The 24,648-nt window shown below is 42.0% G+C and overlaps 1 protein-coding gene across 2 annotated transcripts in view; it reads right to left on the reverse strand.

Moving 5' to 3' along the window:
- Positions 1-1,161: 1,161 nt before the first annotated feature.
- Positions 1,162-24,648, reverse strand: part of c2cd2 (C2 calcium dependent domain containing 2) — a 64,108-nt gene continuing 40,621 nt past the window's right edge. For both annotated transcript variants that reach the window (XM_078560338.1, XM_078560337.1), the window contains 9 exons: positions 20,462-20,603; positions 19,353-19,461; positions 16,696-16,760; positions 15,255-15,376; positions 12,957-13,128; positions 10,444-10,557; positions 7,459-7,586; positions 5,645-5,963; positions 1,162-4,395 (listed from right to left, as the gene is read on the reverse strand). In XM_078560338.1, coding sequence (XP_078416464.1) covers positions 4,187-4,395; positions 5,645-5,963; positions 7,459-7,586; positions 10,444-10,557; positions 12,957-13,128; positions 15,255-15,376; positions 16,696-16,760; positions 19,353-19,461; positions 20,462-20,603 — 1,380 coding nt within the window. In that variant the 3' untranslated portion in view covers positions 1,162-4,186. The remainder of the gene's footprint in view (positions 4,396-5,644; positions 5,964-7,458; positions 7,587-10,443; positions 10,558-12,956; positions 13,129-15,254; positions 15,377-16,695; positions 16,761-19,352; positions 19,462-20,461; positions 20,604-24,648) is intronic.

Consider the following 24,648-nt stretch of genomic DNA (forward strand, 5'->3'; position numbering starts at 1 on the left):
TGGTATCCAGGCCAATATTTAATTACTCAACCAACAGATTACATGGCCATTATCACATTGCTGTTTGTGGCACTTGGCTGGGTGCAAATTGCCTGTTGGTTTTCTTACATTACAAAAGTGACTACACATCACAAAGTACTTAATTGGCTGTAAAGCACTTTTTATTGTCCTGAGGTACCACATAAATGCAAGTCCTTCTTTTCACATGAAGCACATGCTCAAGGCAATTTTGTGCTACAATGAGTACCTGTGGCTAAAATGGTGTTGCTATGGCCATACCTATGGCTACTAAGCAATTTCTATTGAACAGCACAGAGATATATCAATGGTTGCCTTCTATCTAAAACATTACTCGGTGACTAGGATGATGAAACAATCCCATTCAGCAACAAGAACAAAAGAGCAAAAATAAAGTCACGATTCTCAATATTTATTGCATTAGTTACATGAATTAAGACACACGTTTTACATATGAAGGCAACTGGGTAACTTCAGTGTTTCTCCTTTTATGCAAGTTTAACATGCAGCATTTGTTTTAATAATCATCAATAACTTAGTGTGCAATCCATTTTTAGTCCTAGTTCCTGGCTCAGTTCCATAAACATCATACACTTATTTTTCCCTTTTACTAATTCCAGGTAGGGAGGGAGCACCAAAGAAAGGTTCCAGTTACGGTTTACGAGAAACCAACAATCATTGTGCCTGTGCTAAATTAAAACATTTTGAAGTTTACATGGAAACAGTACATTTAAATGGAAAGATAGGGTTTTTCAAGGCGGTATCGTAGCCAGTGGGAATAGGGATACACAGCCCTTTCTCACTCTTTGGTCATGTGTTTAATCCCCCATCAGATACTAGTCTTGATGTACAGTAATTCACATGCAAGGAATGGCCAGATTTTCATGTAAGAGGAGAGAGAGAGAGAGATAGATAGATAGATAAATAGAGAGAGAGGAGATAGATAGAGAGAGGAGAGAGAGAGAGAGCGAGAGAGAGAGAGAGAGAGAGAGAGAGCGCGAGTGGAGAGAGAGAGCGAGTGGAGAGAGAGAGAGAGAGCGCGAGTGGAGAGAGAGAGAGAGAGCACGAGTGGAGAGAGAGAGCGCGAGTGGAGAGAGAGAGAGAGAGCGCGAGTGGAGAGAGAGAGAGAGCGCGAGTGGAGAGAGAGAGAGAATGGAAATGTATACAGTATGTTGATACCACACCCTCAATTTTGAGTAGGAAGTGTCAGTACTGAACACTAAAGTCCTAAATTGACAGAAACCACACACACACACACAAATGATTGGTAGGTCACCCGTTAGGAATCATTTTAGACTTTTCTACTTACAACATTATTACTTAATATCATTTAATATAAAAAAAATTCACTGAGCTAGATAGAATACCTGGAAGCCCATAGTGAAAGAACAGCAACATGTAAACCCAGCACACACTTTGTTCCCCCAAAATAACTCAGTGGAATAGAATGGGGGGGGGGGGGTGGCGATTGAGGAGTGAGGAAAACATGGGGGAAAAAAGTTTAAAGGAAGTGACAAAATCCACAGGAACAGTCGAGTATCATGCCACCTCTTGACCAATTGAACTGCAAAGGAAAAAGAGTAACAAGGCTTTCATTGGTCTTTATACTCCATTCAGTACTTGGCACAGGCAGTAAAAGTAAAATGGAGCATCCTGGAGGGGTGGGGGGGGGGGGCGGTTTCTTCCCTAGGAAATTGAATACAGCCCCAGAGCCGGAAAAGCATTTTGGAAAAATACAAGTTTTTTTTTGCTCTCATTTACAGAACTTGTATAGTTTTGGATTTTGTCACTAAATTTTAGTTCGTAAAAACAGTAAATATTCCATCAGCATAGCTAGACAGTAAATAGACATCAATTGCATGTGTAGAGTTACAGGTCGACAATATGGCTATAACCTAAGCAGTGCTAAGTTGCAGTACAATCTGAAGCAAAGGAAAGGCAGACCACTACAGTTATTCAATGGCTCCCAAATACTTTTAGGCAAAATTGGCAGTAGCAAAAAAAAAAGTCACAGCATAAAAGATGACAATTGGACACAGTTGTCGTAAACCAAATAATGTAGGATTTGTTTTTAAAAACTCACCAGAGGTAGGAAGGTACAAAATTTTAGGTTTGTCCTATTGCCCACACACACACACCCACCCACACCCAGTCCATTTAACTCTTAAATCTGAAGCCTGGATTAACATGCTAGCAAACAGTGGGGATGCGCCAAGATTATCAGGTATTCACCCTGCTAGCCGATCAGCTTCTTACAAAATAAATGGCAGCTTCAGAGCTGGGTATCTGCAACCCATTTCCCTTTCAGTTGCCCCCGCCCACAGCTAGGAGGAGGTGTCCCTTCAAGGCTTCAGAGACAGTGCAGCAGCATGAAATCACTGGACAGAATCAGCACATGGAGACGTTATGAAGAACGACGGATTCAGGCGACAACTTCTCTGGTCATTTTTAAAAATAATTCAAGTGCAGTTTTGAAAAGTTCCTCTGGTTCCACTAAACATGTGGCACTTAAAGTGGCACAGTGCAGCAGCGTGCTCACATGGCCTGTGGGAAGCTCAAGATTATTTTTATTTATTTTTTGAGTGTTAGAGGTGACGTTACAATCCCTTAAAATACCAACCAACAGAAAAAGGATGCTATACATACATACATACATACATGCAATCCTACTGAACTGAGAGTTCTGTCCTATTTCAAATACCTTCAACACAGTGATCAATTACTTGTTCAATTGTACTAATGTCATGGTGGCTTTTCTTATGCTTATTCCATGCTTCATAAATTCATATTCCCAAACTGTAAAAAGCCAAGAGCCGGCTTGTAATCTTTAGTCCCAAACTCCGGCACTTCAGGGATTCTCAGTCCCATAGAGGGGAAATTAATGCTTTTGAGCTCGATCTGAAACTGTAGTGTAAAATAACAGGTTACAAGATATGGCTTCTTTTTGGCACAAACCAAACCTAATTGTTTTGATATTTTGGCTTAAACATTACAATGGTCTCCCAAATTCAGCAATTGTATCGACATTTTACATTGGAACTCCATACTCTGTTTTAGAAGAGGCAGTCATTCCACTCAGGATCCATCTCCCTCTTTCAGGGAATTTCTCCCAGAGCTTTCCCCTCCGCGAGGAATTCTTAGCAAGGGGGGGGTCGAAGCAGGGTGGCTGGTTCCCATTTGGCACACGCTTCTTTCCTCCAGTCCCTGCTACGAAACGGCCCATCTGACAGCTCCTACAAAAGAGAACAACTCCACAATCTCGTCATTCACTCACAACGCTCAAGGTAAAATTGTCATTGGATTGGCACCATTCAGAAAGGTGAGGAGGGGTCCGGGGGGGGGGGGGCGAAATCAGCGTTCTGATCACAAATCGCTCGCGGGATGATACTCTTATCAGGGCTGTCTTTGAAGGGAATAAAAACTAAAATGGAGAGAATGCAAATCATTCTAATTGGCTCACTGAGGCCCTGGAACTGTCCCATCTTCTGAGGCCTGGGAGTAGGCCTCTCATTTTCAGAGGACTTTAGAAAAATGGGGAGAAGAGAATGGATTATTGAAGGAAGAGCCGAGAAGAGAAAAAGTAGAACAATGGAACCGAGGAAGTGACAAGTTACCATTTTGTGTTTTAAAAAAAAATTGCAATAATTTTAAACTCCATATGACAAAGGGCAATTGAAAGTAGACTGGATACAGAGCATAATAAATACTTGCAAAACTGCCTCTAATCTGGCAATGATACCTCAATAGTTATGAATACCTCAGCTGAACAGGAAGGTTGCAGGAGGAGGTTTATCTGTAGTAGGAATTGGGTACATGGGAAAATGTAGTGTTGAAAGTGCCCCAAAATTTCCAAAGGCTTGCAACTATACCCAACGTTCATGACAGAAAATCCAGAAGCTAACAGAGGCCCACCAACAACCCACCACGCAAATAAAAAAAAAGTTGCTATTTTCTGCAATGAGTGAAAAGTGACATCATAAAAAATAGGTTTCCTTCTAAACTGGTGTAATTCTGATGCAGCAAGCCTCAGTAATTGCAAGTCAAACAATACCTTGAGGCTTTTGGAGTTTGCACATTCCCTAGTCACAGTGCAACAGGCTGGGACGGAGGAAGAGGGCAGGACAAGATAGCGAAGGAGAGTGTTAAGCTCTAAAGTGTTCAGTGAACTTTAGTCCAGTGGGGAGCTGTTAAATTTAGCTTTGCTTTTGGATTTCGGGAAAAGCCTCTTAATGTGCTTCCTGGCCGACTTCCTCTCCTTTTCCAGTGGCATTGGCTGCTCCAGATAAACCAGGTCATTGTGTGACTGGCTCATCCCAGGCTCCTTCTGATGTCGTCTCCGCCGGAAGAAGAATTTTGCGCCACTCCGCATAAAGCCACCTTAAAAAAAATTAAAATTTGCATGGCAAATCAGATCCTGCACAAAATGACTCAAGAAAACAAAATACACATAGATACACATATTAAGGGTCCTCCTTCCTAACAGAACCAGGGGGTGGTGGTGCGGGTTGAGCGCATATTGAATTACAGTTTCTCTAATGATTCAGTAGGGAAATACTTTGTGCCACGTGGCAGTGGACAGACATTGTCGACTAGTGGGGGGAGAATTACTTCACTTGATATCACTGCTCTTCAACCAACATGGGAAGAATGGAACCAAGCTCCTGCTCACTATCTGGTAAGTTCGGCTAGAAAAACGCATGTACATGAGTTGGGGACACTGCAATACCTCTTTCCTCTCTTCTCCCCGAATGACACAGGAATACAGTCACAGGATGACCATTTAGCCGAGTATCACATTCCAGCAGGAGTCATTGTACAATGCATTGAGGTCAGGCGTCCTGTAACAAATCATTTACTAGTTGGTCACTTGACAGCGCAATCCCACGTGTCGATTTTCCACAGGCAGCAATTCTTTCCGTGGAGTCCCAGAATCTCTGCAAAGTTGTTGCTGAGGGTTTACAGCGAAGTCTCCAAAGTCTATGCAACAAATGTCTGCATCAAAAATATCAAGAGCTCCCTCCCTCCATAACCCTAAAACCTGGATAGGCCTCTAGGCTTGGGGCAGGGGACAGGAAAGAAAGTGGGATACACATTATATTTGGATTACAGGTTGTGTTTAATTCACTGCTACTTCTCTTCCAGGAAAGCTCCCCTTGAAGAAGTTCTGATTGCCACCAGACAAAGTCCTGATGAAAGGTCACAGTCTGAAACGTTAAACTGTTTCTCTCTCCACAGATGTTGCCAGACCTGCTGAGAATTTCCAGCCCTTTATGTTTTCATTTATTAGAGTGGGATAAACAGGACTGTCACCAGTAGACACACTAAGAGGATTTGACAGAATTACAACATGACTCCAACATGAACTCCCTCCCTAACAGCACTATGGTTGTACCTACACCACATGGACTGCAGCGGTTCAAAGAAGGCAGCTCACCACCACCTTCTCAAGGGCAACTAGGGATGGGCAATAAATGCTGGTCCAGCCAGCGAAGCCGTGAAAGAATTAAAAAAAAAACAAACTCTGGAGAGAAGAGATTCCAGTGCATAAGTCTGGAAGCTTTTCACTTCAAACTGATTTAAAAAAAATAAATAAGTCCTGATTTTGGAACTGGAACAGAACATTTACCTCTAGATTTTTTCACAGTTCCCGCTTCAGAGCCACCTATGGAAACATTGGACCTCTGTTCAAAATCCAGGTCTTCCTGAGAGCCATCGTTCCACTGGCTGAATTCCTGACCGCCTCTAATTGTGGACGCCATTGGCGAAGATCCCTCGGCAGCACAAAGCTCGGCCGGGGGTAAGCTGCGAGTTAATGTTTGCTCTGCCGGGAGTCCAGCGACGCACTCAGAGGAAAGGTGGGGCTGAGCTTCCTGTCTCAAGGACGCATCCATCGCAGCTGCGTAATCAGCCGACAAGGTCATTTCATCATCGACAGCCAAGGGAGCCTGGGAGGGCAAGATGGGGAATCATCTCTTCAGATTACGAATTGCTTACAGCCAAGTCAAGCATTTAAAAAGTCTAAACTTGAACGGAATACTCAACGTCAACCAATAAAAACACGAGCAATGCTCAAGATCTTCTCCCCTGCACCACTAAATGAAAGGCCGATAGGAATCAAGGGCGCTCTAAGAGCAAACATCCCTTATGAAATTGGACCGGTTGCCAACAGGCATTTTGAGGCTGAGACTAGACTTGGTGAAACACAAATTGTTCAGACATTTGTGCAAATACTGGCCAGTTGTTACAAAAAAAAAAGTGCTGAAAGTCTATTTTGTATACAAGTCTCCTAAACATGGGAAGCATATTCACCTCCAAGTCTCACTTCACTCTGATTAGAACATAAACCATTTCTACATTGTCATTCCAACATCCTGGAAATACATCATTATCACAGAATTGTTACAGCGCAGGAGGCCATTCAGCCCTTGGTGTTTGTGTTGGCTCTCTGAATGTGCAATTCACTTAGTGCCATTCTCCCACCCTCTCCCCATAACCCTACAAATTTTTCCTTTGCAGATAACAATCTAATTCCCCTTTGAATACTTCGATTGAACCTGCCTCCACCACACTCTCAGGCAGTGCATTGCAGACCTTAATCACTCACCAATTGTTTTTTTCTCATGTCACTTCCGCTTTTTTTGCCAATTACTTTAAATCTGTGCCCTCTCGTTCTTGATCCTTTCACGAGTGGGGACACTTTCTCCCTACCTATTCTGTCCAGACCCTCTGTGGTTTTGAATACCTCTATCAAATCTTCCCTCGGCCTTCTTTTCTCCAAGGAAAACAGCCCCACCTTTCCTCGTATCTGAAGTTCCTCACCTCTGAAACCATTCTTGTTAACCCTTTCTGCATTCTCTCCAATGCCTTATGCAAGCACTATCATCATAAGGACCACAGCAGTTCAAGAAGTTCCACTACCAGTTTCTTAGGGCTACTGGGCATGGACAACAAATGCAGCCATGCCAGTATTTCCCATAATCCCAAAAGTAAATATAAAAACATGCATACCATCTTGGTTTTGTGCCCTAACAGCATTTATACCAGAATATACTATAATGTCTAGAACCTGGAATCCTTCAATATTTTACACTTAGGAACTGAAGGGTGAAAAACAACTGAAGGGTGAATCCATCAATGCCCCCACAATGTGTCTTCAACACCAGTAAATTCCCAATTAAAAAGGGGAAAAAACCATGTACAATGTGATTGGAAAAGCCCTTCTCAACTCGCTAAGCCAAACCAAGTAATCTCCAGGAAACCACAGTTACCTATTCTGCATTATATTTCACATAAAATATAAAATAAACATAGCATAATACCCAGAACAAATCTCAAATTTGGAAAGTCTGGACGTTTTTTGTTTGAGAAAGGAGAAAGAATGAATGGAATTGTTGACTAAGTCACATGGGAAGATTACCTCTGACAAGATACAGAACCTACCTTTGTAACACCCGAAATTACAATTGTACTTTTCTTGATGGGAGATTTCAACGTATGCCTTGCGGACTCAGTTAGCTGTCGAATCGCTGCTTCAGCCACTGGGTCTGTGCCACTCAATTGCAGCAGTTCTGCAAGAATTTTAAGATCGAAATCAATGCAAAAAAACTCTGCCGACCGATCTGTGGTTACCACAATAAGAGCATCTGACAAAAAGAAAACTATACCGGGTACAACTACAATTGAATCCAAATTATACCAGAAGTATATTCTCCTCAACTGGCGTATTTATTCCTATGACACCATGTCCAAGACCCACTGACAATCTAGCGTGTAGTGTCCTTATATTTCCTGCTGAGTTAGAAATCTGACTTTCTGTACTTTAGAATAAAGACAAACTTGGCTACATTAAGGAACAGGTCTACGTACGGTGTAATTATGTTCAGCCTTAACACTTAGTCACTCGTTCAGGTCAAGTACTTCAAGGTAGAGCTCTTACAAACTTTGGAACAGATCAACAAAGCTCATGAAATACGGATGGAAATGGGAATAGGCAGAGTTTGACCCTTGCCCAACAACGCAAAGTTGCCAAACATCTCCCCACCAAGGGAGAAAGACCAGAGCTTCCCTTGACCAGCATCTCCTCAAATTTGTCTCAGAAACTGCATTTGCTGAAGTACTTGATTAGACTGCCCACCTGCTGAGTCAGCTAGAGTGCTCTGGCCCATGGGGACAATCAAGGAGAAACAGAGTGGGATTAATTAACAGCTCCTGTCTTTTAAAAAAGGAAAAAGACTTGCATTTATGCAGCACCTTTCACATCCTCAAAGTGTTTTACAGCTACTGAAGTACAATTGAAATGCAGTCAAATGGAGGAAATGCAGCAGCCAATTTACACACAGCCCACAAATAGCAATGAGGCAAATGGCCAGATATGGAGGGTTAAACATTGGCTGGGGAGAAATTTCCTGCTCTTCTTTGAAATCGTACCATGGGAGCTTTGACAGCCACCTGAGAGCAGATGGGCCTTGGTTTAGTGTCTCATCCGAAAGACGGCACCTCAGACAGTACAGCACTCCCTCAGTACTGCGCTGGGACGTCAGCCTGGAATTTTATGCTCAAACTTTCATGGGACTTGAGCCCACGACCTTCTGATATTGGGACAAAGGTACTACCCGGAGTCACAGCTAACACCTAAATAATGGGAGTTATTCATGTATAACCTTCTCTGAGTCATTGTGCTAATTTGTGAGCTTGAATCTTTCAGATTTTTGAACCAACAAAGGCAACTCTGGGGGTGGGAGTGAAGGATTTAAGAAAGCACTTGATTGTTTGATCACCATGGTTACTCAAGCTAAATTGGAGGAGACTGGACAGTCAAGGCCTGACAGGTCAATCAACTGCCAAAAGCATGGGCTTTGCACTTCCTGCTACAATAAAAGCACAGCAGTTGGCAATACATGCAGCAATAATGAGCACACAAGTACAAAGAAAATAGATATGAGCAATGAGACAAAGATAAAAAGACACAACAGGGAAGTGCATGCTGTGTGGACTATGATTTCTTTTAAAATGGAACTTATTTTTGAAGCCAGTGTACATTTTGAATGCCTGATGCCCAAAAGGGGGATGTGTAATTACATTATATTTACTTCCCACATCCAGCTGTGGCTGTAATTTAATCCCAATGTTTTAATCAACGCTGGTCTGTTCTGGACAGCAGAAAAGTGCACTAAACTTAGGATTTCTACTCCCATCCCGTAAGGAAAATCTGTTTTGCTTTTCCTCCCTTCATGTAAATTGGGAAAACCAAGTTCAAATATTAAAATGCAAAACCTATTAGGAATGGGACAAGGACGTTAGGTCCAAAAGTTCCATCATATGGCATTTATGGCACAGAAACAGGGCATTCAGCCCAACTGGCCCACACTGGGGTTTATGCTCCCACCGGTCTCCTCCCACCCCTTATTCATCTAACCCCATCAACAACACAAGCCCTTCTATTCCTTTCTCCATGTGTCCATCATCCTTAAATGCATTTGTGTTAGTCACCTCAACTACTCCTTGTAATAGTGAGCTCCACATTCTAATCACTTGCTGGGCAAAGAAGTTCCTTTTGAATTTACTATTGGATTAATCTGTGATTATCTTATATTTATGGCCCTTGGCTCTGGTTTCCTCTGCGAGTGAAAACATCTTCTCCATGCCTACCTTATCAAACCATTTCATAATTTTAAAGGCGTCCATTAGGTCACCGTTCAGCCTTCTCTTTTCTAGAGAACAGCAGCCCCAACCTGTTCAATCTTTCCTGATACATATAACCTTTCAGCTCTGCTATCATACTCATAATTATTTTTTTTTTATTTGCGCCTTCTCCAGTGCCTCAATCTTTTTTTTATAATACGGAGACCAGAACCGTTCATGGTACTCCAAGTATGGTCGAACCAAGGTGAGGAAACCAAGGTGAGGAAGCCCGTGCTGCAAGAAACTTCAGCATCATTTCCGCAAAGTTGTGCTGCATAATGGTTCTGCACATGGAGGTCTATACCTAGAGGGCTCTTACATCCTTATGCAAACAATGCTTGTGCACAATCTACAGTGGCTCAGGGTGTTGCAATGTCATTCACTACAAAAGGTGGCTAACTGTAGAGAAGTGTAGGACAGCAGAGTAAACTTGCCTCTTGCTCATCACCAATTTGGTAACCATTGTCACAATGCCACTACAGGCCAGACTTATGCAGCTCGGGCTAAAGCACATAATTGAGCAAGATTATGGACAGATTACTTTTATCTGTTTTATACCTTAACTCAAGGGTAACTGATGCTGACATCATATACCCAAAATCGAAAAATAAAGCGTTTCTGTCCTCAGCACTCAAATTTAACAAGTTATGAGGGTACTGCGAGGTTCTGGATATGAATGCTCGTACCACCATTAAACAAGAAGTCCAAACAAAAAAAGCACCCTTAGCATCAGACAATATGTACCTGTATCAGATGATGACAAGACTTTACTAACTGGTGCTCCCTGTTCAGAGTTTCCTACAGCCAAGGACTCCAAATCAGCATCTTTCACTTCTGTAGAGATCTTTACTGGGGAGTCTGCAATTTTTGTGAAGAAAAAATTTTAGGATGATGATTGTTATTGGCTCCAACTCTAGACTCTGACTGAAAAGGGCCCCCGTGTTTCAATTTCAACATCTACAGAGAGAGAGAGCGAGCGAGTGAGCGAGAGAGAGTGCACACTTGCTCCCTCTCTCTCTCGCGTGCGCTCGCTCACACTCTCTCTCTCTCTCTCGCGAGAGAGCGCGAGTTAATGGCCAAAATTATACCGGAGGCAATGGGCAGTCTTGGCCGCCAGCAAGAGCCCCCCGACCATTGCCTTATCCCAGGAAGGCTCGCCGTATCATGCACCACTCGAGCTTTTGACAGGCCGGTGGTGGCCTTTCCCTGGGATCAAGGACCCCAGGGGCAGAGGTCCCACCCTCCAAGAGCAGCCAGCCTCCAGGGAGGCAGTGGCTGCTGCCAGTATGACATCCACCTGAGGTTAGAAGAGGAATCTGGAAAAGAGGCAACAAAAGCAAAAATGTTTTTTTTTTAAAACGTAAAATCGTGGTCACTCTATTTGCAGATGTTTAGCAAAGATATCTAGTTGGTGATATTAGTCTCACATCTGATACATAGCATGCATGTGCACATAGATGATAGGTAGTCATTAAATTAATTAATTAAGCGTATGAAGGTTAAGACACGCTGAAAAAGACAGATTATAATTTCAACATAATAGTTTAAAAGAAAGACTAAGAAAAATGCCAATACACAATTTAAAAAGCACTAGGAATTTTCATCGTTCTTCCAGGGATCCTTAAGAGTGGTAACATTACCTACTCACCTCAATGTTCACCTTCTCAGCAACTTATTTCTTTGAGAAATTCTGCAACCAGCAGGATATAACATTTTCTTTCATTGTCTCTCCTGAACTCCAGCCTCCACTTAGGTGCATACGACCATAAAATTATTTTTTAAGACTTAATCAAGATCTGTTCCCAATGTGCAGAATTGAAGATTTACGGCACACAGTGGGCGGGCATGACACAGGTTGCTACCTGCAGGGATCTCAAATCTCGAGCTCCTCCCTGCCAAGACCCACCTAGAATTAGGTCCAGAAGGTTTGGCAGAGCAGAGGCTGGAAATAACAGATGCAAACCTGCAACTCACTGTTTTCAGGCAGCTCTAGCCAGGGTAAGGTTACTTAGTTCATACATTTACTAAAAAATAAGTTTTGCACATTTGGCATACTGTTGGCGGTAAAATATTCTTTCAAAGAAAACACTGGCGTTTCCATCTATGTTTAAAATATTCTAGCAAGAAGAAGAAAAGCTGCCAATTGACCTCCAGACTCAGCAATTACATCTTGTAGCCTTAAGGGATGCACAAAGTTGCACTTTGGCAAGCTAGATATTACACTGTACAACACATGTCGCAATACCTCTGATCCTATAAAAAGTGGTTTGCACTCTTACTTTGAGCAGCATTGTGGAAGATCTCCTGTTGTGCGCCAACAATTGTGTATATACACTCTAGGCTAGGGGCGGAGAGGAGAAACAGAAAAAGGCAGAGAGGCCAGTTGTAATCACTGTCCATCCCCTCCCCAGTGAAAAGTGAGAGAGAGAGAGAGAGAGAGAGAGAGAGATAGATCTGGTCAGGATGGGATGAGGTTCAGCATGGGACTGCTCAACATTAGAAAAACCTACTCAACTCGCTGGATCAGCCAAGTTTTATATTCAGCCACGTAGGTGAGGAAGATACCGGACAATACTCCAATAAACTAGTGTTTTGAAAAGAAAGATTTGCATTTGTAAAGAGCCTTTTCACAGCCACTGGACGTCGCCAAGTGCTTTACGTCCAATTAAGTACTTTTCTCTTGAAGTGCAGTCACTGTTGTAAAGTGAAGAGAGAGGGTAACTTTAAATATTTCAGCAGTGTGCTAAGCTGAAAGTTCATAGGAACAGGAATAAGCCATTTAGCCCTTCAAGTTTGTCCCGCCACTATTCAATTAAATCACGGCGGGTCTGTAACTCAACTTCTTGCACTCAATTTGGTTCTGCATCCATTATACAATGCCTAACAACTTCAGCTTTGAGCTTTTCAATTGACCCCTAGCCTCAACAGCTTGTTGGAGGAAGAGAATTCCAGATTTCCACTGTCCTTGCTTAAAAAGTGCCCCCTGACATCACTCCCGAATAGCCCAAATCTAATTCTAAAGTTATGTCAACTTGTTGTGGACTTCCCTCAACAGGAGAATAGAGAAACTATCTATCTATCTTTTAATAATCTGACAGACCTCAATTAGATCACTCGCTAATCACCTGTAAATCAACGTGTCCTCTTTAATTAAGCCTTTTAGCCCCAGTATTATTCTGAAGTAGAGATATTTACTCGTGATATACAGATTTTAAATGTAAGAGACTAACATAGCTACTTCAGTCAGCTTTAATTACCTGTTGGAGTTCCACAAAGCTTCCCATCTGTTCGAGGCTTGGTCTTCACAGCAGTTACTGTTGTAACAACTGTGCCACAAGGCATGACCATTCGATCCTTTTCCACTTTCTTTGCTGAAAGCAGTGAAGGGGATTGCCGGCATTTAACTTCATTAGGTTCCATGTAACAGAACTGAAATCAACAAAGGTTACGATGTTCACATTTAAAGAGCTATTATAAACACACTTCCATCACACATTTACGAGTTAGGGCTCAAGTACAAGACAGAGGGAGGGAGTTTCAACCACAGGTATATATACAGTATCCTTTCAAAATATTGCTTCATCCAAACAGCGTTTCCTGCAGCTTTCAGATGCGCTCTTGCCAGACAACAAGGAGCCTCACCATCTGTATTCCCTTCAAAATGCCAAACATGAACTGGGCTCTCCCCACAACTCAAGAATTTTTATCTAATAAGTGTTTGACCAATACTGACTAGGAAGTCTCAGATTTATCTTTGATCAGAGCCAGGAAAGCAATAGGGATGCCACATGTAGCTCAACGACAATAGGTTGGAGTGGGTGGAAAAAAGAAAGAAAGGAAAAAGTCACCGATCACTACTGGAAGTGCACATGTGGACACTGTAGGATAGAGCTTAGTTGCAATACGCCTTCTTCCCTATCTCTATCCCACCTGCCCAACCTTCAAATGCATAGTTGAATAGCCTGTCAATACTCAATGGGTTCTTCGTTGAGGCAACCATGACCTGCAGAACTCAAACAAGTTGTCAATCTGCTAAGAGGGAATGGGAGAAAATGGTCAAAAAAAAATCCCCACAATTGACCTTTAGTCTATTTTAGTTGGCTTTAATAAGGAGGAAAAAAGTTGTTTCAACAGCAGGAGCAAGATAGCAGGCCAAACCAAACTAAAGGAGCACGAGGCTAAACCATGAAAGAGAGGGGTATTTAAATTATAATACCAGGATTGCTTAATAAATAGGAAGCACTAAACAGTAATCATGGCAAGGCATTGGAATCATGTGGCATACTGGAGTTCCAAGTTTTGAGTAGGATGATGAATATTTAAACACTCATCTGCATTACAAACCCTGGGTGAGTGGTTAGATTGAAAAGCCGGAGGAGGTTGGCAATGCTAAATTATTGTTCTTGGATTTCTCAGTATGTTTAAAACAAAGTCCCCGTACTTGAAAAACTTAGGACAAAAGATAAACAGGAACAGAGTGACGTAACATCAAACCATCATTTTAAAACACTCGACTCAAAACAAATGGGAGGAAGCAAAGATTGAGGGAGATAAGGGACTTCTCCAATTTTGAAAATAGGGAAAAAGATTCAAAAAAGAAAAAAAAAGGTGCAATAAACCTTGATTGTAACAGAGAGAATGAGGAGCGTGTTGTGGAGGTGAAGTGCTTCACTACAGGGAGAAAAATTGGCACTGAGCGCCCAACACTCCTCTTCGCACACATCAAAATTGAAGGTTTGCATCATAGTACTAGAGGACAGGGCATGGATGTTCCACTCAGTCTTTCAATACTATAGCTCACTTTTAGTTCTCGGCAACTCTTTTCTGCCAGTCTCCCTATCAGCACTAAAATCCTTTGACAAATCAGAGATATTTTCTTTCTCCCAGTTCTCTGTCCCTTGCCAATACTGGACTGAATCCAGGCTGCTGTTGCTTAACTCGTCTTTTTTCCTGCCTTTTAACTTGGAATCGGAAATCGACATGCAGAAAGAGCCCCTGTGGCAGCAGACCAGGGATCAGAGTAAAAAATCTCAGATACAAATGAAGCAAAAATAGTGATGAACGCTGAAGAGGTTACAGGGAAATAGGAACAGAGGACTGTTGGCATGTGCAGTTCCTTTGAGGTGAAGGCAAAAATAGATGGAGCTTACCACTAACCTAAAACCAGGAAAATCTTGATCTGGGAGTGATCGTTACCAACTCTAGCTATCCAAATGAAAAATATCCCATTCCCAGCATCAGCATCGCTATGTCAAGCACAGAGATATTTGATTTTCCAAGGAACGGCTGGTCACTTTTCAACGTAACTCAATTAGTGTATTTGCAGATATAATCAGAACAGTTTTGTTTGAAACAAGCTGATTTGTCTTCAGATTGGACATTTCCTAGCATCCCATGCTTATTAAGCTCTTGCCATTTTTTATTTGATTCGCTCACAATCCGAGAGCAAAACAGTAAGAGTCAATTTGAATATAAAATCCCATTTGAAAAGAACAGCGGCCCTTAAGACACGCATGACCTCAGAATTGACCCAAGAGTCGGCCGCTGGTTGCTACCTCAGCTGTGATGGATCCTGAAATATTCCCATTCTGTGTGTTCGCCAGACGAAAGCTTTGTCTCCCGCTAGGCTGTTTTTTGAACAGGTCAATGGGTACTGTCACCTCACCAAGGGCAGCATCTGCAGTAGGAAGCAACATGATCAAAATAAAAATAACACCCCTCAAAATACAGTGAACCAGAGACAACTGGGGAGAAATAAGTCAACCTTTCAGGTGGAACGGTTCATTAGAACTATTAAATCCACCAGTAAGCTTCTACTAACTGACCTGCTATACATTTCAGCAATTTCACTTTTTATTTTACACAAATATCAAGCGAGATATTGCTATTGCAGATTACACAAGTTTTTGCAGAAGACGTCGTTAGAAAAGTGCAGTGAGCCGTGAAGGCAGGATCAGGAAGTTACAAAGGGGCAGAGGTTGATTAAACAAGTGCATGAAACTGTGGCAGATGGAGTACGATACGGGGAAGTGTGAGCTCAGCCACTCTGGATCGGAGGAAGACAAATCAGAATATTTTCTCAATGGTGATAAGACTAGGAGCTGTGGAGGAGCAAAGGGCTTGGAGTGTTCTTAAACACAGACCATTAAAAGCTAAAGCACAGGTACAAAATGTAATCAAGAAGTCTCATGGAAAGTTGGTCTAAATCTCAATGGAGCTGGAATGTAAATGGAAAGATGCTTCAATTGTACAGAGTCTTGTTCAGGTCCCACCTGGAGCATTGTGTTGAGTGTTGGCACTCTCACATTTTCCTTGGGAGGGGGTCACAGTGCAGACTCACCAAAACGATACCAAGGCTTAAGGTGTTACACTATGAGAACAGGTTGCACACACTTGGCTTATTTTATTCCATTTTACACAGTTGAGGAGGGTAATCTAACAGAGATCTTTAAAACGATGAGATCAATTGGAAAGATACATAGAAACTATTTATTTTGGTGGGAAAATGCAGAACAAGGGAATACAAATTAAAAAATTAGAGCCAGGCCATTTAGGACTAAAATCAGAAAGCATTTTAAAACAAAAATGCACAATGGGTAGTGGAAATCTGGAACTCCTGTTCTCCTAGAAGACCACTGTTGCTGGGTCAATACAATTGAAATTTTCAAGACTGAGGTAGATATTCTTTTGTTAGACAAGCGTATCAAGTGATAAAGAACAAAAGGGATCGAATGGAGTTGAGGTACAGATCAGACAGAGCAGGTTCCAGGGTCTGAATGCTCCATTTCTGTTCCTATGAAAATCCAGTGAATTTTTTTTAAAAAGCCTGAACTGGAAGTTCACTCTACGTGCAACAAACTTCACAAAACTTAACCGGGAAAAAGTAAAATTTACATGGTTTCATGCATCAGAGCACTTAATCTCACACGGTGATGAATGTTCAATTAAAAGAAATAATTGGTTGGCACAACCCTAACGATGTTGTCAGCTACGCACTCTCTGAGGGTCTTCCATCCTCCAAAATCTGCATGTGAAGTTTCTTCGACTTGGCACTCAACTCGCTGTTGGATTTTAAAAAAAGGAGGATAAAATTAGCTGCCGGTTCTTGGCTTCTAAAGCACTTTGCAATCCAATTTCAAATGTTTTCCTCACCTCAGATTAGGTGCACACACGCACGTGCACACTTACACACGCACACACCCACAGGCCCCCACCCACCCCACCTCCTTCTATGTAACTGAGAATTCTATGTTTTTTTAAACGCTGATTTTGCAAATCTCCACTTTGTTTGCCCTTCAGCCCTTCATACTCCAAGCTCTGGAATTTCCTCCCAAACCGCTTTGACTCTCTACCTCCTTCCAGACTGATTAGAACCTCTCTCCCTTTGACCAAGCACTTGCTTATCTGGCCTAATGTCTCATTCTTTCGCTCAGTGTCAATATGTGTTTGTTCATGATTAACACATTACTGCCGTGATCTGACCTACCACTATGTTGTCTGACCCGTGGAATAACCCCGTATGGTTACAAAGACCTGGCACACCATGACCGGTGTTGGATAATAGAATCCCATTGCTCTAAGAAGGCACACACGCATGCACGCAAAGGAAAAGGAAATTAAATTTTAACTCTTCATTAACTTCTAACAAAGCCAGTAATGCGTGCACAAGATCAAACAGCAGAAACTCTCCCCAGGGACAGCAACAGGAGGAAGGCTGACAAAAATGCAAGACAAACATTTTTTTAAGAAACTTGCAATGTTCAAATAAATCATGACTGCAGTGTCAGATTTACTTTCACTTTGTGGAGTAATAAATTGCAAGGGAGGTAGCTTTTCTAAAATTGTAACAAAATGTAATATAACCTTTCAACTATTACATGGTGTTTCTTGTAGCATGACGCTACTCACCCCGCATTCATCATCACATTTTTACCTCGTTGAAAATGAAGTAAAGCATTCAAAAGAGAATTGGAAAAATACCCGGAGGAAAAAAGTTTGCTGGGATATGGGGAAGAGCATGGGAGTGGAATCAAGTGAATAGCTCTACCAAAGGGCCAGCACAGGCATGAGGGGCTGAATGTGGCCCCCTTCTGTGCGTCATCATTCTATGGTTCTAAGCCAGGTCAAGGAAATTCAGGGCACTAAAGTGTCAGAACCTTACAGGAGCAGGGTGCATACATAGGTCTAATCTTTACTATGCCCAGTTCAAACCAAGCAGAAGCACCTTCTTGCAGGTGAAGGTGTAGTGGGGGTGCGAGGTAAAGGTACATGCCTCACCTAAACATAATCTAAGTTATGAACAAGAGCTATACTCCACCATAGGATTGCCACTACTCCAGGGTCAGTCCCCCAAGATTACCCGCTAGCCAAGTCACTGCAAAAGCTCACTCATCACAGTACCACACACACTGAGCTTTGTATACTGTACAGCATGAATGTGCGTCAATGTGCCGCAACCAGAAAACAAACTGAAATAAATAAAACAAAATCCATGTTTGATTGTGCCCATATGCAACGTAACTCAAATGCCCAGAGAGACACCACAAGGAGGCATAGAGTGGGTAACAAGTGACAGATGGGGCATAATGTGGGAAGGGTGAAGTTATTCACTTTGGTAACAATGGAAAAGCAGAATACTTTTTATATGGCGTGAAAACTTGTAAAGGTTCAGAGAGACTTTGGTGTACTCATATAAGGAACATAAAGTTAGCATGCGGGTACAGTAGGCCATTAGGAAGGCAAATGGCGTGTTGGCCTTTATTGCAAGGGAACTGGAGTACAATAATAAGGAAGTCTTGCTACAGTTATATAGAGCTTTGGTGAGACCACACCGGGAGAACTGTGCGCAGTTTTGGTCTTCATTTGCTACATTACAACAGTAACTGTACTTCAAAAAGTACTTCATTGGCTGTAAAGTGCTTTGAGATATCTGGTGGTGTGAAAAGCGCTATATAAATGTGCAAGTCTTTCTTTCTTCTTTCCATATTTAGGCAAGGATAAACTTATCTTGCAGGGGAAGGTTCGCTAGATTGGTTCCTTGGAGGGGAGGCTGAGCAAATTGGGGCATCTATACTTTCTGGAATTTAAAGAATGAGAGGTGATCTCGCTGAAACATACAAAATTCTGAAGGGGCTAAACAAGGGAGACACAGAGGTTGTTTCCCAGGGCTGGGGAATCTAGGACACGGGCACAGTCTCAGGAAAAGGGTTCTTTCAACATTTAGGACTGAGGTGAAGAGAAATTTCTTCATTCAAAGAGTTGTGAATCTTTGGAATTCTCTACCCCAAAGAGTTGCAGATGCTCCACCACTGAATATATTCAAGGCTGGGATAGAAGGATTTTTGATCTCTCAGGGAATAAGGGCTATGGGGAGTGCTGGGGAAATGGAGTTGAGGCCTTTTTTGTGTTGAATGGAAGGGCCATAATCGTCTACACCTGTTTCTACTTCTTATGCTCTTAGGCTGCAGATACAAGTATAAAAATGCATCAAGCTTCATGTAGTCGGTGTATGTGAGATGGGTTATTAGGAATTTAAGACCAGCACCCACAAAACTATTTTTGAACTCAACGAAACTCAGGGGCAAAAACACAGCAACAAGAAATGCAAGGCAGCAGAAATAAGTGTTTAAAACAAACAAAAACACCTTACTCACAACACAAACTGCTGGTCCCACAAGGGGTTGGAAATGCTGCTCATCACTGAGCTGGTGACTTTCTGCGCTGGATTGTCCAACTCTACAACACAGTATGGATGAATACTCTCTGACAATACAAAATACATTCAGAACATTAAGTCTAATTTTATATGCAGTGACTGTAAAACAAGCTATTTAATACAATTGCTGCTTAGAATTAATACCCCATGACAACAGAGCTTCATATAAATTATAAATTGTTCATTGAACTCACATAGCGCACCATCAGTGTTATTGGCCAAAGATATCTACTGAGGGAGGCACAAAATGAAGGTGAACCAGATCAAGGGTTCTTGGTTTGACTATTATTTGAGATACACTCCCTGCTCTGTTGTTGAAATTCTCTGAAATAGCCAATAGATCGCGTTTCCACACATACAGGAAGCTGCAGTTGTCTGGCAGCTTCACTAGCACGTCAGTGCTTTTAAATCCAGCACAGCCTGCGAGTCAGCCTTACTTACCTTGTTATTTAATTTTGTTTTGCAAACGTACTTCAATATTATGTATTCTTTGATGAAAAGAATCTTATTCTCTCGCTTTCACGTGTCCCCTATTCATTGAATTAAGGTTCCGAGTTTTTTCTCGAAAACCTGCAAGGTGCGAAATCCGGCGCGGACTCAGTCCTGAGGTAGGAGGCACTGTACCTCCTGTACCCGTAAAAGCAATTCTATAATTCTAATAAATGGCACTCATTGCCAAGCTTGGGAATTTTCTCCCCAAACCTGTATCTCTCTTTCCTCCTTTGAGACGCTCCTTAGAAGCTCCCTCACCTGCTCTGTTATCTCCTTCTGTGGCTTGGTATCAATTTTTACTCTATAATGTTCCAGCAATGCACCTTGGGATGTCCTATTAAGTTGAAGGCGCTACATAAATTGAAGTCATATTTGCTGTTGAAATAGCTGAACATTCTAGTTCACTCATGTCAATAGGGCTGCAGTAATGCACAACTTCGAAATCTGCACACAGCCACTAGCTTTTCAGCGAAGGGCAACAGGTTTGTGTTTAACACAGTATCTGTGTGGTAAGACCCGACTGCACTCGAATAGCACATGATTAGGTGTGGTTACCTGCAATATCAGGGTCAGCAACATTGTCCACTTTAATGATCTTCACCAGAAGTTTTCGCTCGTGAGCTCTTGGCGGCTTTGGAGGTGAGTAAATCTGAGAATTCAACTCCACACTTGGTAAATTCTGAGGAATTGGCAAATTCTACAGTGGAATGAGGGAGAAGGAAAAAAATATATACAAGAATTAAATTAGTCCTTCCATTGGTAAATTCCACCAGAAATGCTGCTGATTAAACCTAATCATGAATGTCAATATACAAAGTGTTTAATAGTTTACCAAATAATAAAATGACACAATGATACCCAGTAGTCCCCATAACTTGGTGGTTTATCTTGAAGGCAAATGAGTAGTCATGTATGTATGGTGTAAATGGGGTACAATTAAAGCTGATGGGCACAGATGATTCAGAATTGTTACAGCACAGAAGGAGGCCATTCAGCCTATCATGTCTACACTGGCGGTCCAAATTAGCAATGCACCTAGTATCGTTCCCCCGCCTTTGCTCTGTAACCCTGGACAGTCCTCCTTTATAGATAATAATCCAATTCCCTCTTGAATGTCTCAATTGAACCTGCCTTCGCCACACTCTCAAGCAGCGCATTCCAGATCTTAACCACTTGCTGCATGAAGAAGTTTCCTCTCGTGTCTTCATTGCTTCTTTTGCCAATTAGGTTAAAATCTGTGCCCTCTTGTTTTCAATCCTTCCACCAGTGGGAACAGTTTTTCCTCCATCTATCCTGTCCAGTCCCCTTATGATTTTGAATACCGCTATCAAATCTCCTTTCAACCTTCTCTTCACCAACAAGAACAGTCCCAACTTCTCCAATCTATGTAAATGAAGTTCCTCATCCCTGGAAACATTTTTGTGAATCTTTTCTGCACTCTCTCTACTGCCTTCACATATTTCCTAAAGTGTGGTGCGCAGAACTGGACGCAACACTCTAGTCGAGGGTGCACCAGTGTTTTATACAAGTTAAATATAACCTTCTTGCTCTTGCTCTCTATGCCCCTATTAACAAAGCTTGGGATATTGTATGCTTTATTAACTGCTCCCTCCACCTGTCCTATCACCTTCAATGACTTATGCACATATACACCCAGGTGTCTCTGCTCCTGCACCCCTTTTAGAATTGTGTCCTTTAGTCTTTCAACACGAAAGAATTTCCATTTATGCAAAGTCAATAAAAGCACCCAAAACTAACCTTACTGAATAAATAGGGCATTCTCCATTTCCCAGTTAGTATTCGTTATTTCTGCCTGTTAAGGCACCCCACTTCAGATTTCTCTTCTCCGTAGGGATTGCTCAGTTATCCATCAGATACAAGAACCTCCACTGAAGTCAGCTTCCTTCACTCTCATCTTCAGCTATTTCAATTTGCATCCAAACTCCCATAATTCTCTTTCTATGACTTATCTGCTTTCCTGCCTCACTAAATGCTCCCCCATCAGAAACCCTCACCTATTATTGTTCATCCCTTGACCGCACACATCTCCAAAATCTCAATCGCTAATAATATGACCACATCCACGTCTCCTTTAACCACGCTCCTGCTTATCTTCAGCATTACCACCCTTACCCCAATGACTGTGGAAGGGAAAACTAAATCCCCAGGCCTCTCGCAAGTTCATTCATCTCCTTCTGCCACTGCTGGCCTGCTCCCTCACATCAGCTTTTAACACCCTCAATCCCGCCAAATCATTCAGCATTGCCCACTGCGGCTGTTACCCTGCTACAATTCTCACCTCAATTCTCCTGTGCCCGAGGGCAATCAAACTAACACACAACTGGCTGAGTCATTCATCAATGGATCTGACTTAACCATGTTCAGCTTTCTTAGGGCAAAAGGGAGAACTGGACTTGTCATTGCTCCTGCTTGCTGGATCCCCTTTACCCAATCTCCATGAACTCCAATTTGTTTAAAAAACACTCAGCACACGCATCTTGTCGTGCACTAACCTCACTCGTTTAACGCCTTGGGAAATCACTGACTTACACTGGTTGCTCAGCCAACAATTCAAATTTCATCCCTCCATGGCCTCATCTCATTTTATCTCTGCAACATTCCCCAGTTTTACATTTCCCAGCTGTCTGTTCCCAGCTGTCCTACCTTGTGCACGTCTCCTCTTCCCCCTCCCATCCTCACATTGGCGAGGACGACCTCTGGTCTTACCCTATGGAATTCCTTCCAGAATTCCTGCTGCCTTTCCATCTCTACTTTTCTAAAAAAAAAAGTAAAAGCCTTCACAACGTCCATCTGAAATTAAACAATATTTTTTTGCTTTCTCTCCTCCAGACCTTCCGCCCCCCCTCCATTCTATTAAAATATTTAACTTCTGAGTTTTATTTCTTTAAGGAGGAACATAGTTAAGTCACGCAACGACCTGAGCCTCTTCCACAATTCAATGAAATCATTGATTTATATCCAAATTCCATATTATTTTAGATTTCTTTTTAAGCTAGTTATGAATATATCAATCTATGATTTAGAAATGAATTAAGCTAACACCTACTGCTTTTGTGGGAGAGCGCTCCATACTTCTAACACCTTTCCATGAAGAAATATTTCCTAATTTCTCTCCTGAATGGTCTGGCTGATTTTAAGGTTCTCTCTAATTTTTAGATTCTTGTCGTAGACTCTCCCCCAACCAGCATAAAAGTTTCTCTCTATCTACTTAATCAAACCTTAAAAACCTCAATAAATTACTCCATAACCTTTTATGTTCTGGGGAATATAAGCCTAATTTATGGAATACAACTGTCGCAGCCTTCGTAATATTCTGGTGAATATTGCTGGAAAAAGATGATAAGCTTCGATGCGTATCTTGCATCATCTGGACACTTTGCAAGAATACCAATATAAGGGGAAAACAACAACTTGTACTGTATGAGAAGAGAGAATGCTGATTGATTGGCAAGTGGACTCTGACTGATTGGCAAATCAACACTCTCTTCTCATACTGTACAAGTTGTTGTTTTCCCCTTTTTTTGGTATTCTTGCAAAGTGTCCTGATGAGTGCAAGATGAAAAGCTTTGACATTTCTCTTTTGTCAGCAACACTCAAGTTCTGTACCACCAAATGACGGTTCTGGTGAACCTTCGCTGCATCCTCCCAAGGTTGGAAGTGTGAGGTCATGCACTTTGGTAGGAAGAATAGAGGCATAGACTATTTTCTAAATGGGGAGAGAATTCAGAAATCTGGAGTGCAAAGGGACTTGGGAGTCCTAGTCCAGAATTCTCTTAAGGTTAACTTGCAGGTTGAGTCAGTAGTTAGGAAGGCAAATGCAATGTTGGCATTTATTTCGACAGGACTAGAATATAAAAGTAGGGATGTGCTGCTGAGGCTTTATAAGGCTCTGGTCAGACCACATTTAGAATAGTGTGTGTAATTTTGGGCCCCGTATCTCAGGAAGGATGTGCTGGCCCTGGAGAGGGTCCAGAGGAGGTTCACGAGAATGATCCCAGGAATGAAAGGCTTAACATATGAGGAAGGTTTGAGGACTCTGGGTCTATACTCGATGGAGTTTAGAAGGATGAGGGGGCATCTGATTGAAACTTACAGAATACTGAAAGGCCTGGATAGAGTGGACTTGGGGAAGATGTTTCCATTAGTAGGAGAGACTAGGACCCGAGGGCACAACCTCAGAGTAAAGGGAAGATCTCTTAGAACAGAGATGAGGAGAAACTTCTTTAGCCAGAGAGTGGTGAATCTATGGAATTCATTGCCACAGAAGGCTGTGGAGGCCAGGTCATTGAGTGTATTTAAGACCGAGATAGATAGGTTCTTGATTGGTAAGGGGATCAAAGATTACGGGGAGAAGGTGGGAGAATGGGGTTGAGAAACTTATCAGCCATGATTGAATGGCGGAGCAGACTCGATGGGCCGAATGGCCTAATTTCTGCTCCTATGTCTTATGGCCAGAATATCTTTCATAAAGGTGCAGTGCGCATAGATATGGTGTAACCAGGGCTTTGCATAGCTGTAGCAAAACTTCCTCCTTTTTATTTTCCAGCTTTCTGGTTATAAAGGTTATTACGCTAGCTTTTAATTATTTTTTGTATTAAGTGCTCAGTGTGTGTTTCAGTCAGTTTTCTTGTTTCATCAACAGCAGCAGCTTATATTTATATAGCACTTTTAATGTAATGAAATGTCCTAACGAGTACTGTATGACACAGGAGCATAAAGTA

The sequence above is a fragment of the Cetorhinus maximus genome, chromosome 16, assembly GCF_964194155.1.
Source record: "Cetorhinus maximus chromosome 16, sCetMax3.hap1.1, whole genome shotgun sequence".
Taxonomy (NCBI): Eukaryota; Metazoa; Chordata; class Chondrichthyes; order Lamniformes; family Cetorhinidae; genus Cetorhinus; species Cetorhinus maximus.